Genomic DNA, 15,561 nt, shown 5'->3' with positions numbered 1-15,561 from the left:
TAGCTAAAACAGTTTCTGTTACATGTGCAAGTAATCATATGTGGATTACAAAAATGGTCATGGTGGTGCATGCTTTTAATCCCAGCACTCCTGAGGCAGAGGCAGGAGGATCTTTTGAGCTGAGGGTAGCCTGGTCTATGTAATTCCAGAACACACAGAGACCTTGTCTCTAAAGAGGATCACAGAAAATTTTCTGTTCAAATGTTACTATTCTGTGATATGACTCAGCTGGATTGCTTATTGAGCTAAAAAGTATCTTAGTAGCAAGTTAAAACTGTCAGAGCACAGCCCAAGAATGTAGTCATGTGAGAATTCTGAAAGCTTGTGAGAAAACAGACAAATGAGTCTTGTGACCTCAGTTTTTTCAAAATACAGAACTGTTCTTGAAATGTTTTCTGTTCTCCTCCCAGGTATAGCAGATAGGAATGAGCTTACTTAACTTGTTATTCACGTGCCTCTATGGAAGAATGTGTTTTTGCCAAGTGTGATTTGTTCTTGAAACTAAACACCTTACTCGTGCAACGCTTCTTAACCCTTACAGTAAAAATTGTCTGATGCTCTGAATAACGTTGGCTATTGCATGAGACTTTAGTCTGCCTTATATTTATGCCCCACTCTCCCAGGTTCATGGCACCAACTGGAGTGCTAACCAAAATCTAAGTTTTAGAATTAAGGACACGTCACAAAAAACATCAACTCACTTTCCTTGCTTTTACCTAAATCCAGGCTGTTTATATGTTGCACATATATTTCTGTGCTAACTGTCGTAATAAGCCTTTTGGTACTTTCCTAGTTTGCTCACTCTCTGCCCTGTCACCTCATCATCATGCATGCTGTAGTCAGCTCTTGTCTGCAGGGTTCTGATGCTCAGCCTCTGGCCTCTTCTGTTTTTGTGCAGCACTCAATTTTCTCCAAGCATTCTCTTCACCATCCAGCTTGCTGCAGCTTTTCTCTACTCCAGATTCCTTGTGTTCTCGGGACCATCCTCAACACTGTAAGTTTTACTACTTCCTCTCCACACCATTTAAATGGAGCTCTTTAAGGGCAGAATTTGTTTTTTACTACAGTCCCTCAAAACTCAGATGTTGTCTGGCAGATGGAAATATTGAATAAGTAGCTGTTAAATAAGTAAATTTTCTCCACATGACTGCAAAATTTCAAATAATTATAATAAATTTTGACTATCATGTATGAGTGCACTTTGGAAACTGCGCTGTGCTAACAGCAGATAACACAACATGTACCATGTTCTCCTTTTCTTACTTTTTCTTACTCTTTAACAATTCTGACTATAAATCATACTCATGAAATGTTAAACCAACTTGTACTGCCCAATGTTCTTATTTTCTTAAATGCAGTAAATATTTAAGAGTAAAAATGGGGGCTAAGGTTGTAGTTCTAGCAGTAGAGCGCTTGCCTAGCATGCAGGAGACGTTGTGGGCTCGTTTCCCAGTACTATATAAATTGGGTGTTGTGGTACATATCTAATCCCTGCATTTAAGAGCTGGAGGCAGGAAGAGCAGAGATTCAGACTACATAGTAAATCTAAGGCCAACCTGGACCACAAACAAGCACAACCACTGAAAAAAGTATCATGTATTTTTTTCAACATGTATTTTTATGAAATAAACGAGGTTAACCTTACAAATTTTTTTCACTTTAATTATTTTCTTAGAAAGACAGGATCTAAATTCATCAGCTACCTAATTTACTCATTCTTTAAACATCTCTGCAGTCATGGTCTATATACAAGTGAGGTAGTGTAGGAGGTGTTCTTTACCTCTCATATCACATAGAAAATGCTCTCCAGGTTCATCCTATACAACTGACAGTCTGCTATGGTTCATATGAAAACTATCACCAAAATATGTTGAAATTTAAATTCCTACTGTAAGTCAACAAGTACTGTAGGTAGGGATTAATGGAATCAATCCCCTTGAACGTAGGACTTGATAGGAGAACTGGGAAGAAAGCCAGTTTAGATGACACATGTATGTCCTTGTTAAATGATGCCTTTTCCTATCTTGGAACATTACAGTCTCTCCACCAACATGAAGGCCTTCATCATATGCAGGCCCCTGAACACCACATTTCAATATACATACCACATTCCAGTCCCCAGAACCATGGGTTGAATAAGCTTTTGCTCTTTATAATGAACAGTACTGGTTGTAAGCAGTAACATTGCAGGTAACATACAATGTATTAACTTTATCTGCTTTGGATCTATACCCAAAACTCAGATTACTAGCTTGTATTAATAGTTCTACTTTTACCTTTGTTTGAGGAACACATTCACTGTTTTTAATCACAGTTATACTAATTTACAGTATAGAAGGGTTCCAATATGTTCAACTCTGCAAAGTCACTTAATAACTTATATTTATATAATTTTAAAACTGTTAAAAGTCTGCTAAAAATAATCCCTTCATTTCCTTCACCCAGAATCTTCAACTTTTAATAATTATTTGCTCGAGCACCCACTCAACCTCCCCTAAATACATTATTATTGATCTTTTCTGAAAGCATGATGCAGACACAAGGTTCTAGACGCACTCCAGTGTGACCTAAAGTAAAGCAAAGATTTAATATAATCAGTAAATTCTAAACTAAGAAAGCACCTGATTTAGGCTACCATCAATCCAAACACTTGGCCAGGTTCCTCTGACATGTTCCTTCCATTCTGAGTACTGTCTAGTTTCTGGTACAGCATGATACTCTGTACACTCTGCACTACCTTCTTCTTCCTAAGCACTTTGAAACCAGGATAGCAGGCTAAGGTATGGAGAGCACACAAACATACCTATCTGTAACTAAACATATACAGAAAACTCAGTACGTACTTTGCTTCTTGGTTGCTGCCAATGTGGTTAAAATCTTGATGGAACTGTGAACCAAAATAAAATCAGAATGTCCAACCTTCTGGATACCTTGTCACAGCTCTAACTATTGGGCCATGCTTCTGGGTGATCCCCAGTCCTAGTCCTACTACATCCCTATGGATGTAGTAGGGATAAGACTGATTCCTCCATGTCAGGAAGACACAGGAATTTTCATTTTTTAAAACTGTATTTTTTCTCCTAGAGACAAACTATACAAACCTAGTAATTTTAGTATCAAAGGTGGTCATTTAAGGAGTTTCTTGTGAGAAAAACAAATATGAATATGCGCACTGGAGCTGGCGAGATGGCCAGCTATTTAATATTGAGCTTTATTTATACTTCAGAAATCAAGTACCTATTTAAACATTTGCTGAACAGGTAACAGAAAGTTCTAAGAGTAATATCAGATATAGTCAAACTTGGCTCCTTGTCATGTGTTAAATACTTAGGATTTTTACCTGCTTTATTATCTCTCTAAACCGTGAGCTGTTACACTTGACAAAACTCCTGATGTACTTAAGATAATCAATATTAAGAGCTGTAAGGTCTAGATAGTACAAAGAATAACTAAAGGTTCAATAAGTCTATCTACCTGTTCATCTCTTCAGACCTACAAGAACTTAGAATGAATTTATGTAGTGGCATTTCAATTGTATTTTAATAAATAAAGCTTGCCTGAAGATCTGAAAGTAAAACAGCCCCACTAGTCAGTCTTACAGACCAGGTAATGGAAACACACCTTTAATCCCAGTAGCCACTCTAGTATGCCATAGAAACCAGGTGGTGCATGGCTTTAATCATAGTGATGTGGTATAGGAGATTCTTTTGTTCATGTGTTGCTTTCATTGGTTAATGAATAAAGAAACTGCTTTGGGCCTGATACAGCAGAACTTAGGTAGGCGGAGAAGACAGAACTGAATGCTGGGAGGAAGAAAGCTGAGTCAGAGAAGCCATGGATCCTCTGCCTGAGATGGACGCTGGTTAGAATTTCCAGTAAGTCACTGCCACATGGCGGTATACAGATTAATGGAGATGGGTTAAACTAATATGCAAGAGTTAGCCAATAAAAAGTTAGAGCTAATGGCCAAGCACTGTTTTTATTAATACAGTTTCTGTGTGGTTATTTTGGGTATAAGCTATCTGGGCAGCTGGGACAAACAAGCAGCCCTCTCCTTACAACTGTGATGCATGATTTTAATTCCATCCCTAGAGAGGATTATAAAATGGGAAGAAACAGCTCTCAAACACAGTCTTACTCTGAGATTCCTGGAGGCAGGATCATCATTTCGGACTGAAGTTGAGGTAAGAGCCAATGGCTTGTTGTTTTGCTTTTCGGATCTTCAGATTGAACCCCAATTTTTCTGAGATTTTACTAAACGTGCTTCAAATTCAAGTGTATGTACAATGAAAAATCTAGCTAATTATTCATCATAATAAGGAATAAAATTTTTTTAATGCAAAAAGTTTGGGTTTTGGTGGAGTGGAGGTGGACAGAAAGATAAACGGATGTGCCTCAGGGGAGAGACGGATCTCAGTGAAGCATCAGAAGAGCACCATGCTCTGGGTACTGCAGGTAAGAGTAGGGAGCTGGTGTAGGGTCAGAACTAGACACTCAAAGGGGAAAAAGGTCCTTGATCATTGGGGGGGGGGGCGCAGGAGCTGAATCATCTTTGTCACACTTGCTCCTGCATACTTTCCTAATCATTGGCAGCAAAGAAACACTCACTGATATTACAAATGACAGTTTCATTTTTTGAGTGTCTACTAACATAATTTTTCCTGCCTTCCTTCTAAATAAAGCACAGATTTAAAGTTTAACAAATGACAAGAGAAACTTTAAGAAAGTAATATGAAGTTTAAATATTTCAAGATTTTATGATTGGACTTCTGAACAGACTCTCTCATTTCATAGGGCTTAGCCAGTTTCTGTCTCTTTTTCCAATTATAAAAAGATGAACTAACTAAAATAGAAGACATAAACAATGCTAAATCCTATTAAAATGCTTCTGCATAGTCAAAAAATAATTAAGCAAAAAGGTTCCCTGTTTGGGAAGTTTGCAAACTGCACACAGAGACAGACAAACAGACAAACACACACATATACACCCTGGGGCTGAAGATGACTCAGCAGTTAAGAAGACTATTTAGCACCCATGTTGGGTGGCTCATGTGGCAAATAACTCCAGGGAATCTGATGCCCCTGGCTCTCACCACACCTGCACACATGTGCATATCCCTACATATAAACACAATTATAAAAAAGTCTTTAAAAAACTGTTCAACAGGTCTATGAACAGGTGATGAACCCCACAAGCCAACAAGTGAATGAAATGCAAATCAAAATCACAAGGATTTACCATATCATGCTTGGAACTACAGCTGCTAGCTAAGCAATGGTCACAGTAAGTGCTGGTGAGGGTTAGAGACTGGTGGGAATGTAAATTGGTATAGCCATTATGGAAAATGGCATGGAGGTTCTTCAAACAATTAAAACTAATACTATATAGCCTGGCAAGCTCTCTATATATATTCCCAAAGAACTGAAAAGCATGGCAGAAATTTCTGGCCTTCCATGTTTATGATATTTTTCATGATGGTAAAGATAGAAAAACAACATATGTCCACTGATTGATAGATGCATGTGCAAAATTTTATATATGTGTGCGTGTGTGTGTGTGTGTGTGTGTGTGTACACACCTTTATGTGTCTACTGATGGATAAATAGTGATAGACATATTTATAGATCTACATTGCTGTGGGATAATGCTCTTGTATCCTGTACAGACTTGTCACTTGCAGTGGTTTAATAAAATGCTGATTGGCCAGTAGCCAGACAGCAAGTATAGGTGGTGCAATCAGACTAGAAGAATTCTGGGAAGAGGAAAGGCTCAGTCTGCAGCCACCAGCCAGTCACAGAAGAAGCAAGATGAGAATGCCTCACTGATAAAAGTTACCAAGCCACGTGGCTAAACATAGATAAGAATTATGGTTTGATTTAAGTTGTAAGAGCTAGTTAATGATAAGCCCAAGCTAATAATGTATAATTATTATAATTATAAGTTTATAATTAATATAAGCTTCTGTGTGTTTTGTTGGTACTAAACAGCTGTGGGACTGGGCAGGGCAGAAACTCCAGTCTATTTATATACTTTCATATATCAACCTCATAAACACTGGAATGATATTTAGCAGAGAAAAATAAAACAAAGACAAAACCAAACAAACAATAAGTAAACATTACAACAAAACTTCTGCCATCTAAAACAAGAATAAAGTATAAAATAGGCTATACTTAGTAATAACACTGTAACTTAAATCAGCACGAGATCTCATATCAAACCACAAAGATCTCATATCACAAAACAACAAAAGTCAAATATGTAGAAATAGAGTACCAGCAGAAAATAGGTAGATAATGCTAAAGGTCAAAGACTAATTTTCAAAAAAAAATTAATTACAAATGTTATTACATTTGTAATACAAATGTAATTGTAATACAATGTAATTACAAATTACTATATAGATTTTTGCTTAAAGAAGCAGTAAAAACAACTAATCACTGTTAATTATGAATAATTAGGAATAATTTAAGAAATATGTAAGTATTATAATAGCATTCAGCCACACTTTGAGAGACCTGTCTTATATTATTCATAAATATTTATTATTAAAGTAATTATTAATTTAAATAAGTAAAACTTATGTAACACATATGTACTACCTCTGCCACTTGGTTCCAAAGAATAAAGGACAAAAGAAGTGGAATTTTATTACTTAAGAATATAAGTATCTGCTGACTTTCTAAGTAATAGTCTTGCTTTCAAACCAAAGTTGAGACCAACAATATAAGCAGCCCTGGAAGCTCAATGGAAAAGGAGCTTGGCCCCTGACAAACTCAGTGGGCAGAGATGCTAGTGCTGTAGGTGCAGTGGCAGTCACTTCAGTAAGTGCACCAAATCTTAAACCACCTCTATGAGGCTGTTCAATATTCTGCAGCATATGCTGTATACGCTCCAGTGTAAAGTTGAGAGGATAATCACAGATTCAATGGTAAGGTTTGTTACAGCTCTTTACAGGACAGTGACAGTGTTAGGTATGATATTTACCTCTGTGCCTTTTTTCATAATTTGTCCAATGAAATAATTAGCTACATCTAATAATGATGTAAAATTCAACATGGAAAATGCTTAGAATTAGATCGTGGCATGCTGCAGGTGACAGTAAATGTTTATTATCAGTATTATTACACTGAATTCATATGTCACAAAGGGAGAAAAAGGCAAATAGGAGCGACAACAGGAAATTAAAATTTAAATCCCATCAAATCCATTTCAGGTAAAAATTTATAAAATCAAGTATTTTGTTCAATTGCTAAAATGCAATTAAGGGTAAATAGACTGTGTTTTGCATTACTTTTTTGGGGGAGGGGTGGTTATCTGTGTGTTTGTTTGTAGACAAAGTCTCACTATGGAGCCCTGGTAGGTCTGAACTCTCACTATGTAGAACCAAGACAGTCTGCCTCAATCTCCCCAGTGCTCGGATTATGGCAGGCACCATCTTATCCAGTCATTTATTCTTTTTTCTTTCCTTTCTTCCCTTCCCAACCCAAGACAGGGTTTCTTTGTGTAGCCCTGGCTGACCTGGAACTAATTCTGTAGAGCAGGCTGGCCTCAAACTCACAGAGTTCTGACTGCCTCTGCCTCTTGAGTGTGAGATTAAAGGTGTGCACTACCACCGCTTGGCTCTGGCGCTCTCTCTCCTGGGGACAGTGAGTATTCCATCTTACCAGTCGCTTGCTGTAAAGCAGTGCTGTACTGCTGCCACTGGAAACAGCCCATTTAGAAAAATGCATGACGTGCTCTAACTGCTTGGAAAGTCCTGCCACTTCTTGCTGTTGTTGCATAAGCTTCATTCTATGGTCCTTTGCAAGACTCTGCAAATAAAATAATTTCAGAATTAATACTTCACATTCATTTAAATGGTTATTTTTGGAAAATCAACTCAGATTAAGAATTACTCTGTATTCAACTGACAGTAAGCAAAATGATCATAAGCACTTCCCTTCATAATACAAAGGATCACTCTGAATGTAATAAAAGTATAGTCTTCGTGTTGTCTCTACCTTTTGCCTACAGGTCTCTGAGTAGGGATCTTGCTAAATTACATGAAAAACATTTAATTGCTAAATTAAATGAAAAACATTTAATTGCTAAATTAAATGAAAAACGGATTAGCTATAATATTGTAAAATTTAGATTCAAAACACACAAGTAAAACAGACAAATCATCCAGCTATCTACTCAAATGACCAGTTCATCACATGATTTAACCAATGCAGAGTTTCATGTTCTAGAGATTCTACCTCCCAATTGCAACTAGCCTGTACCCAAGAATCATGAGAGGTGATAGCTGAAACTTATCTCATATTTGGCATTTAAGAAAAATCAAATTATTTGTCTTGAGAGTTACTAGAAGAGCCAGTAGGTAAGTACTACGCACTCTAATGTATTCTCAAAGGTACTACACAAAAACAAAATAATGGCTAAATGCCAACATGGCACCCCCCCAATTGGGTCAGAATATTGACTTTCTCCACAGAAAATATATACTTAGAAAACAGACAGCAATCAAAATGGAAGGCACTGTAGTTGTGTTATTTAAAAAACAAAACAAAACTACAAGCATACAAACCTCATCCATAACTAGAGAAGAGCAGATAACATGGCTTTCTACTGGAACTTAACTCTCACTACCTGCCCTGGTCAGTTCTGTTTGGACAATGCACAGAGCTGCACTGCTAACAGTCAATGGCATTGTCCCAACTACCCTGAGTCTGACTCAGACAGAAGATAATTTACCTAAAAGCAGCAATGACCTCCGCAAACTGCAGTGCATTTTTAGAGTGGAGAAGAATTTTTTGAAGAACTGGAAATTGAGACTAAGAAGTTTAGTATCCTGATTTTACAAGGTAGCATATAGAACAGGATCCATTAATCTGCTGGACAGAACCAGAAAAATAGGAATGAAGACTTGGGGCATATTCAACAAGTATCATGGAATTTTCAAGGCGAAGTACACCAAAACGAATACTGACGGCCAAGTACATTTTTATAGATTCTAGACTCTCATCCTTAATTGTTAACACTCTTCAAGTATCCAGAGCCAAGGCACCACTCCAGAGTATTGTTAAAGTGATGTGTGTAAAAATCTGAAAACATCAAATTCTGCTTAATATGCCCATTTTTAAAACAACTGCAGAACCCTAAAAACATGGTTATCATAACTGGGCACTGATTCCTTTTATCCAAAGCTCTGCCTAACATTTCCATAATAGCAGAATTATAAACAGCCATGGCTTCTTAGCAGGGACAGGACTTTCTGATAGAGATATTATCAACTGGTCAACTATGATTAAAGATGAACTAGAATGTTTTCCTAATCGTCTCTCTTACAATTCTTTACATACTAGCACTCTCTTTTTCTCAACTGTTTCTTGAACATAAGTTCTTTCTCTCGACATACTACAAGAATAACTACATACTATACGGCAAGGTTACATGCCATATACACTGTGATATACAGTATTGCGTGGACTTGTGCTGTTGCTATTGATGAATTTAAGAAAGGTGAGCAAGCTGGTACATGGCGGGCTAAAGCTTTTAACCACAGCACATGGGAGGCAGGAGCAGGTGGATCCCTATGAGTTTGAAGTCAGTCTGGTTCCCAGGTCTACAAAGAGACCAAAAGTCACATCTTTCAGTGTTTAAAAAAAAAAAAAAAGATAGTACATTATTTCTAAAATTGTTTTTACCTATAATTATAAACTATCCTATCTTCAGCATATACTCCCTAAATGCTGCTTTCACAACTAAGACTATAAAATGCCACTGGGTATGGTGGCACAGGCCTACAATCCATCATCTAGGAAGATGTGGCAGAAGGATTTTGAGTTCAAGGATAGCCTGGGCAGACAAAATGCAGAAAAAAAAGACTATACACAGAGAAAGGCGGTCAGTGAGAAACCAGGTAGCTGCAGCCTGGGAACTTTGAACTTTACCCGGTAGGTCACAGCCATATGAAGACGCACAGATTAATAGAGTAATGGGTTAATTTAAGATATAAGAGTTAGCTAGCAATACGCCTAAGTGATTGGTGAAGCAGTGTTTTAATTAATAGTCTGTGTGATTATTTTGGGTCCGGGTGGCCAGAAACAAACGAGCAGTCTCTGCCTACACTATCTATTTTACTTTTGTTGCTGCTTTGAGTCAGAGGTCTTAGTATAGAGGCCTGGATAGCCTGGAACTCATAGAAATTCCACCTGCCTCTGCCTCTTGGATGCTGGAACTATAGGCATAAACCACTACACCTATTTTACCTAATTTCTCAGAAGGTTAACTAAATGCCATGTACTACTAACAATGAACTGTAATATATATGTCATTTTTTCATTGTGCAAGCATCATAGAGTGTACCAAAGTCAACAAAGACAGAAGGTCATTAGGTGACAAAGTAAATAATCTTAAGAGATCACTATTACCACTTGTTATTGATAAGAACATTATTATTTGTTGCAAGACGCTATTTGAAAACTAAATCTCTTGCATAATGTATCTTTCTAAAAAAATTCTTAACTACATCTTCCCCTTGGTGATACAATGGCTGTCACTTCAGTGAATGTCAACAATCAGAGATCCCTAGTGAGGCTTTTTGCTTAGTGCTGTAGAATACATTGAAGGATTAAGACACCTTAGTGTACGATAGGGCTATAAGCAGGTGGTCACAATGCAGCACCTCACAAAGGGAAGTATGCTGAGTCATAGTCCACAGAACTGCCCTCAACTCACCTCAAGCTGGTGCAGAAGGGCTTTCCCTTTCTTGTTTATCTCCACCATCAACGTAAAGATGGCAACTTTAATATCCTGTTCCACCTGCTTTTGGTTCTGATTTACTTCAATTATTCTGGAAATGAAATAAAACAAGAGTATCTAAAATTAATGGCAAATTTTTCAAGTATTCAAATTGGTTATCTTAATACCTAAATTAGGCCAAAAATTATTTCAGACTTTCAAAGTTCTATCTTTTATCTATCGATTTAATTTGTCTAGAAGAGAAGACATTAGAAACAATAATTCAGTTAAACAAAACTTATAGAGTAAGTATATTTTAAAGAACATGTTTTTAAAGAAATATGTCACACAGCAAAAGTAATACGCTGATCTAAAAGGACAGTACCAGGGAGCAGCCTACAGCTAGAATTTATAGTCAAGAAGAAACAAAATTATAAATGGGAACAAGTTCTGCTCTGTAAGTGTGATACTCTCATCTCAGGTATCTGAATTGGCATTTTTTCACCGTACCAGAACAGAGAAACAAAAGACAACAATTAACAATTAGTTTACTTTTCTAAATGGCCCAGAAGTTAAAAGTACTTGTTGTATAAGCCTGAGGACAAGAGGTCAGACCCCCAGAACCCACATAAATGCAGGGCAGGTGTGGAAATCCACCTGTAATGCAGCCTAGGAAAGTGCAGACAGGATCCCCAGAGTGAACTGGTTAGCAAATCAGCCACCTCTGAGTTTAAATGAGAGACCCTGCCTCAATGAATAAAGTACAAGAGCAACAGAGGATGATCCCTGACATCAATCTCAAGTCTCCACACATGTGTACTCATGTACATGTACACCAGCAAATGTCAGGTGCCCATATACACGCAAACACACATATACATACATACTCCGAATACATATGAAAATGGGAGAGGGGTCTGGAAATAAACAGTCAAGTAGTTGAAAAGGAAAAGAAATACTAACAAACTTTAACACTGATTTAAATATAATTAGTACAGATTTATTAATAAGCTTACTTAGGAAATGTTAGGGGTCACAAAAGTTTTTGCATTTTGCATGCACAGATCACTGGGAAATCAGGAACATTAATCATGCAGGTTTCTTCAAAGAAAGTGGACACTGTTAACTACTTGAGAACCTCTGCTATCTTTAGAGGCAGACCACACCCAAATCCCCCAGAATGTTATCCCAGACTCTCCCTTCCTAGGTCTTTATCTTTAGCTCCCGGTGAATAGAATCCATCCTGAGGGGAGATACCACACTAGATCCTAGGCCTTTTAGCTACAAACCTTTGGTCATATGTACTTTGCAAAAGAGTTTCTATGTAGTCACACATTAAGCTTTACTGTGCACCTGGAACTACACTGATTGTTGCCTGGAATCTTTTCCCCAGACTCTACTGGGTTGAATATGCTGGCAATAAATTGCCTGGCATCATACTCTAGAAATGTGACCCAGTTTGATAGTCAAACTGAACCGAGTTTTCATCCTCACCTCTGTGCAGTTTGTTTCCCTGCCATGACACCTACAGGGATCCCCTTAAGATAATACTAAATTATATAGAAATAAACTAAGCTGAGGGGCTATGCCTTAGTATTATTCAATGATTTTTAAGATAGACAGCTTACTAACTGGTTTCTCCTAGAAAATAAAACGGAATTATATTCCTGATTTAATTAGAATTTAACTTTGGTGAAGTTGTACTTTTAGAAAATTGCTCATTAGGGCTGCTTGCTCTTTAAAAGCCCCTTAGTCTTCTCAGAAGAGGCAAATCTGTCAAACTGTTTTGAAGACCCAATCTTGTATAAGGAACTTAAGCTGTATTTCTTTGCCTCTGTGAACTCACTCAACTACAAAGAAGATGAGAAAGTTTCTAGTCAGGGCCAGGCACCTCTTAAGCACTAGCTAGGGGACCGCCTGGTTGTGCACTAATTAACAGTTTCTCCTTTTTTCTGAGTGCCTACTCATATCCTTTGCTAACTTGAACTATTTTATGTTTTATGAAACAACTTTTCCAAAATTATTATTTATAAAAAATGGAGACAAAATGGACATAAAGAAAAACCAGTACTAGACACTACACATTGGAACAGCTGAGGAGACATTTGGTGACTATGCACCCAGTGCCACAACTACACAAAGCTTTATTTTTGCTGCCTGTTCCTCTCACAGTCACTCTAAAACATAAGAGTTGCAGAGGTTGTATTCTGTTGTAAATTCTCAAGATAATTGCTTGAAATAAATATTGCTTCAGAATTAAGAAAATCAGGTAGGTGTACAAAGCAAACAAAACTCATTCAGTGGTTCAAGCCAGGCAGCAGTGGTACACGCCTTTATTCCCAGCACTCAGGAGGCAGACACAGGCAGATCTCTGTGAGTTTGAGGCTAGCCTGGTCTACAGAGCAAGTTACAGGACAAGCTTCAAAGTTACAGAGAAATCCTGTCTTGAAAAACCAAACCAAAACAATACAAACAAAACAAAATCTTTAGTGGTTCAATAGAACAAATAAGGAAAAAACTCACATATTTCAACACAAATTAATAACAGTTAGTAGCATAATTTTAATCCTTCTGCAATCATGTAGGCTATGAAACTATATAAACTAAAGACATACTTCTGTGACAGTGCCTCATTTGCACGAAACTTTGAGCTCGATCCCTACACAGACGAAGAAACGAACAAAGGGAAAGAAAAGGGCACAACCTAAAGATTCTTTGATAATCACGATTCAGAAACCAAAGCCTCCTACACAGCAACGCTATTTTGTTTAAGGAGGAAAGAGCCCATATATGTAAGTAGAGTGCTTTTGAGATATAAGAAAGAATATCAGAAACTCAAGTTAAATGTTGGCTACATAGCAGGTTCAAGGCCAGTCGAAGCTTCAAGTGATACTGCCTTAAAAAACCAACCAACCAACCAACCAAAATAAAAGCACACATAATAAAGGAACCATAGTCATCTGGAGCACCACAAACGTGGCTTGGGCAAGGCATCACCCTTCCCCCATTCTGCCTTGCTAAAGACCAGTAGATAGATTCCAAAGTTAGTCAAGGGAGGTCTACTCCCTTATTCGGCCACTTCCTCTGAGGCTGATTACCAAGGTACAGCCATCAAGGTATTGAAGTCCAGCAATCAAATCCCTCTTTGGCTCACCTATTTAACATGTCCAATTAAAATTCAACACCCCCCCATAACAGGGGGGATTCCCAATTATCTTGAAACTGCCATTAATCTTTGTGAAACAATTGTCTCTGCTCTATCCAGAGGCAGTCCCTCCAGGGCAAATATCCCTCCCCCTCCCTTGCTCCTTGTTCATCTCATTTGTCTTATCTCTTATATTCAATCTTCTATCCCTCTGGAGCAAATAAAATCTCCTTTGTACTGAGAACTTGGTTTTAGGGAGTCCAGTACTGATTCCATTCCTTTCAATGAGGATCTCTGTGAATTCAAGGCCAGCTTGGTCTACAAAGTAGATTCCAGGACAGCCAGGACTCTACAAACAAACAAATCACACAAAACTTTGTTTCAAAAACAAAATAAACAAAATCACAAACATACCATCCCTATCTGTTTCATAAAATAGTAAGAATAATAAGATTATGAGCCAGGTGGTGGTGGCACACACCTTTAATCCCAACACTTAGGAGGCAGAGGCAGGCAGATCTCAGTGAGTTGGAGGCCAGCTTGGTCTAGAAAGAGAGTTCAGGTCGGCCAGGACTGTTACACAGAGAAATCTTGTCTTCAAGGTGGCGGGGTGGGGGTGGGGAGATAGAAAGAATAGATTATGATGGTTTTAAGCAAGATGAACACCAAAGACTGACACAATTTTGCTGATGCAGTCTCTCTTATTCAAGGTCTTTCTTCTTGGCACTTCAGGACAGTACCAAGTTAAATTTGTGTGTGAAATAAGAGAAAGAAGACACAACATTGCTTGGTGTGCTAAGGTGGAATGTGAAAGTCAGTAAGTGCCCTAAATGGGATATGAATCTAGGGGGCAGTTGCTTTTTCATGGAGCAGAAAAGGTTTAATAAGTAGTATCTAGAAACAGATAAAGAATAAAGTGTTGTGTAATAGCTTTCTGGAGATTGAAACATTCTATCCTACAGGGAAGCTCCTTAAGCAGGAAAGAAGAGAAACAATTCAAAATAGCTTCAGGAAGTCCCTGAAACTGAACAAGTTCAATAAGTCTTTCCCTGCCAGAGAAAGCAATAAAAGCTTTGAGTTTTCCTCAAACAGAGTGGAGCTGCAAAGAAAACTCTTGAGACCAGGCTAACTTATTGGAAGAAGCCAAAACAGGCCCAGCTGCCTGAAAAAGGCTTAGACCAACTCAGGTACCTGGAAAGGGCAGTCAGTCTCCAAACTGCTAAGCTGCCAGCAGGCTGAGCAGTGTGCTCAAAGCTTTCTTCTTTGTGAGAACATACTGTACCCATACTAGTGTGGGCTTCGGTGACACAGCTGACTTTGAGTTATTTTTGCTCCCCATATTCTTGTAAATAAACACAAGTAATAAAATGCATTGGCTCACCAAATTAGATTTTTATGGTTCTTCTTCCTCTGACTCCTGTCCTCCAAATATTTTATTATTGTTACATATATGTGTGTGTGTATGTATGCATGTATACACATGTGTGCGTGTATATCATATATGTATATAAATAAACACGTATTGTATGTATATGTGTGTGTGTATTGGGTTCCCTTATCTGGGGAATCATTTGTGTTGTGTCCTCCTAAGGAAATGTTTGGTCACAACAGAAGGGTACATCAAAGTTTAGTATTACCCAGTCTCAGTGTGCACTAAAACTTGTATCCCATGTGACTAAAAGATGAC

At 37.8% G+C, this 15,561-nt stretch overlaps 1 protein-coding gene across 4 annotated transcripts in view; it reads right to left on the bottom strand.

The window, feature by feature from the left end:
• The window catches only part of Trim24 (tripartite motif containing 24), a 103,501-nt gene that overhangs the window by 22,772 nt on the left and 65,168 nt on the right, over positions 1-15,561 (bottom strand). For all 4 annotated transcript variants that reach the window (XM_085683967.2, XM_085683968.2, XM_085683969.2 and 1 more), the window contains exons 6-7: positions 10,727-10,841; positions 7,669-7,815 (exon numbers count right to left, since the gene is read on the bottom strand). In XM_085683967.2, the coding sequence (XP_085540093.1) occupies positions 7,669-7,815; positions 10,727-10,841 (262 nt within the window). The remainder of the gene's footprint in view (positions 1-7,668; positions 7,816-10,726; positions 10,842-15,561) is intronic.

This window comes from Myodes glareolus, chromosome 25 (assembly GCF_982192425.1).
Source record: "Myodes glareolus chromosome 25, mMyoGla1.1, whole genome shotgun sequence".
Classification (NCBI taxonomy): domain Eukaryota; kingdom Metazoa; phylum Chordata; class Mammalia; order Rodentia; family Cricetidae; genus Myodes; species Myodes glareolus.
Note: the sequence above shows the minus strand (reverse complement) of the source record. Positions and strands in the feature narration are given on the sequence as shown.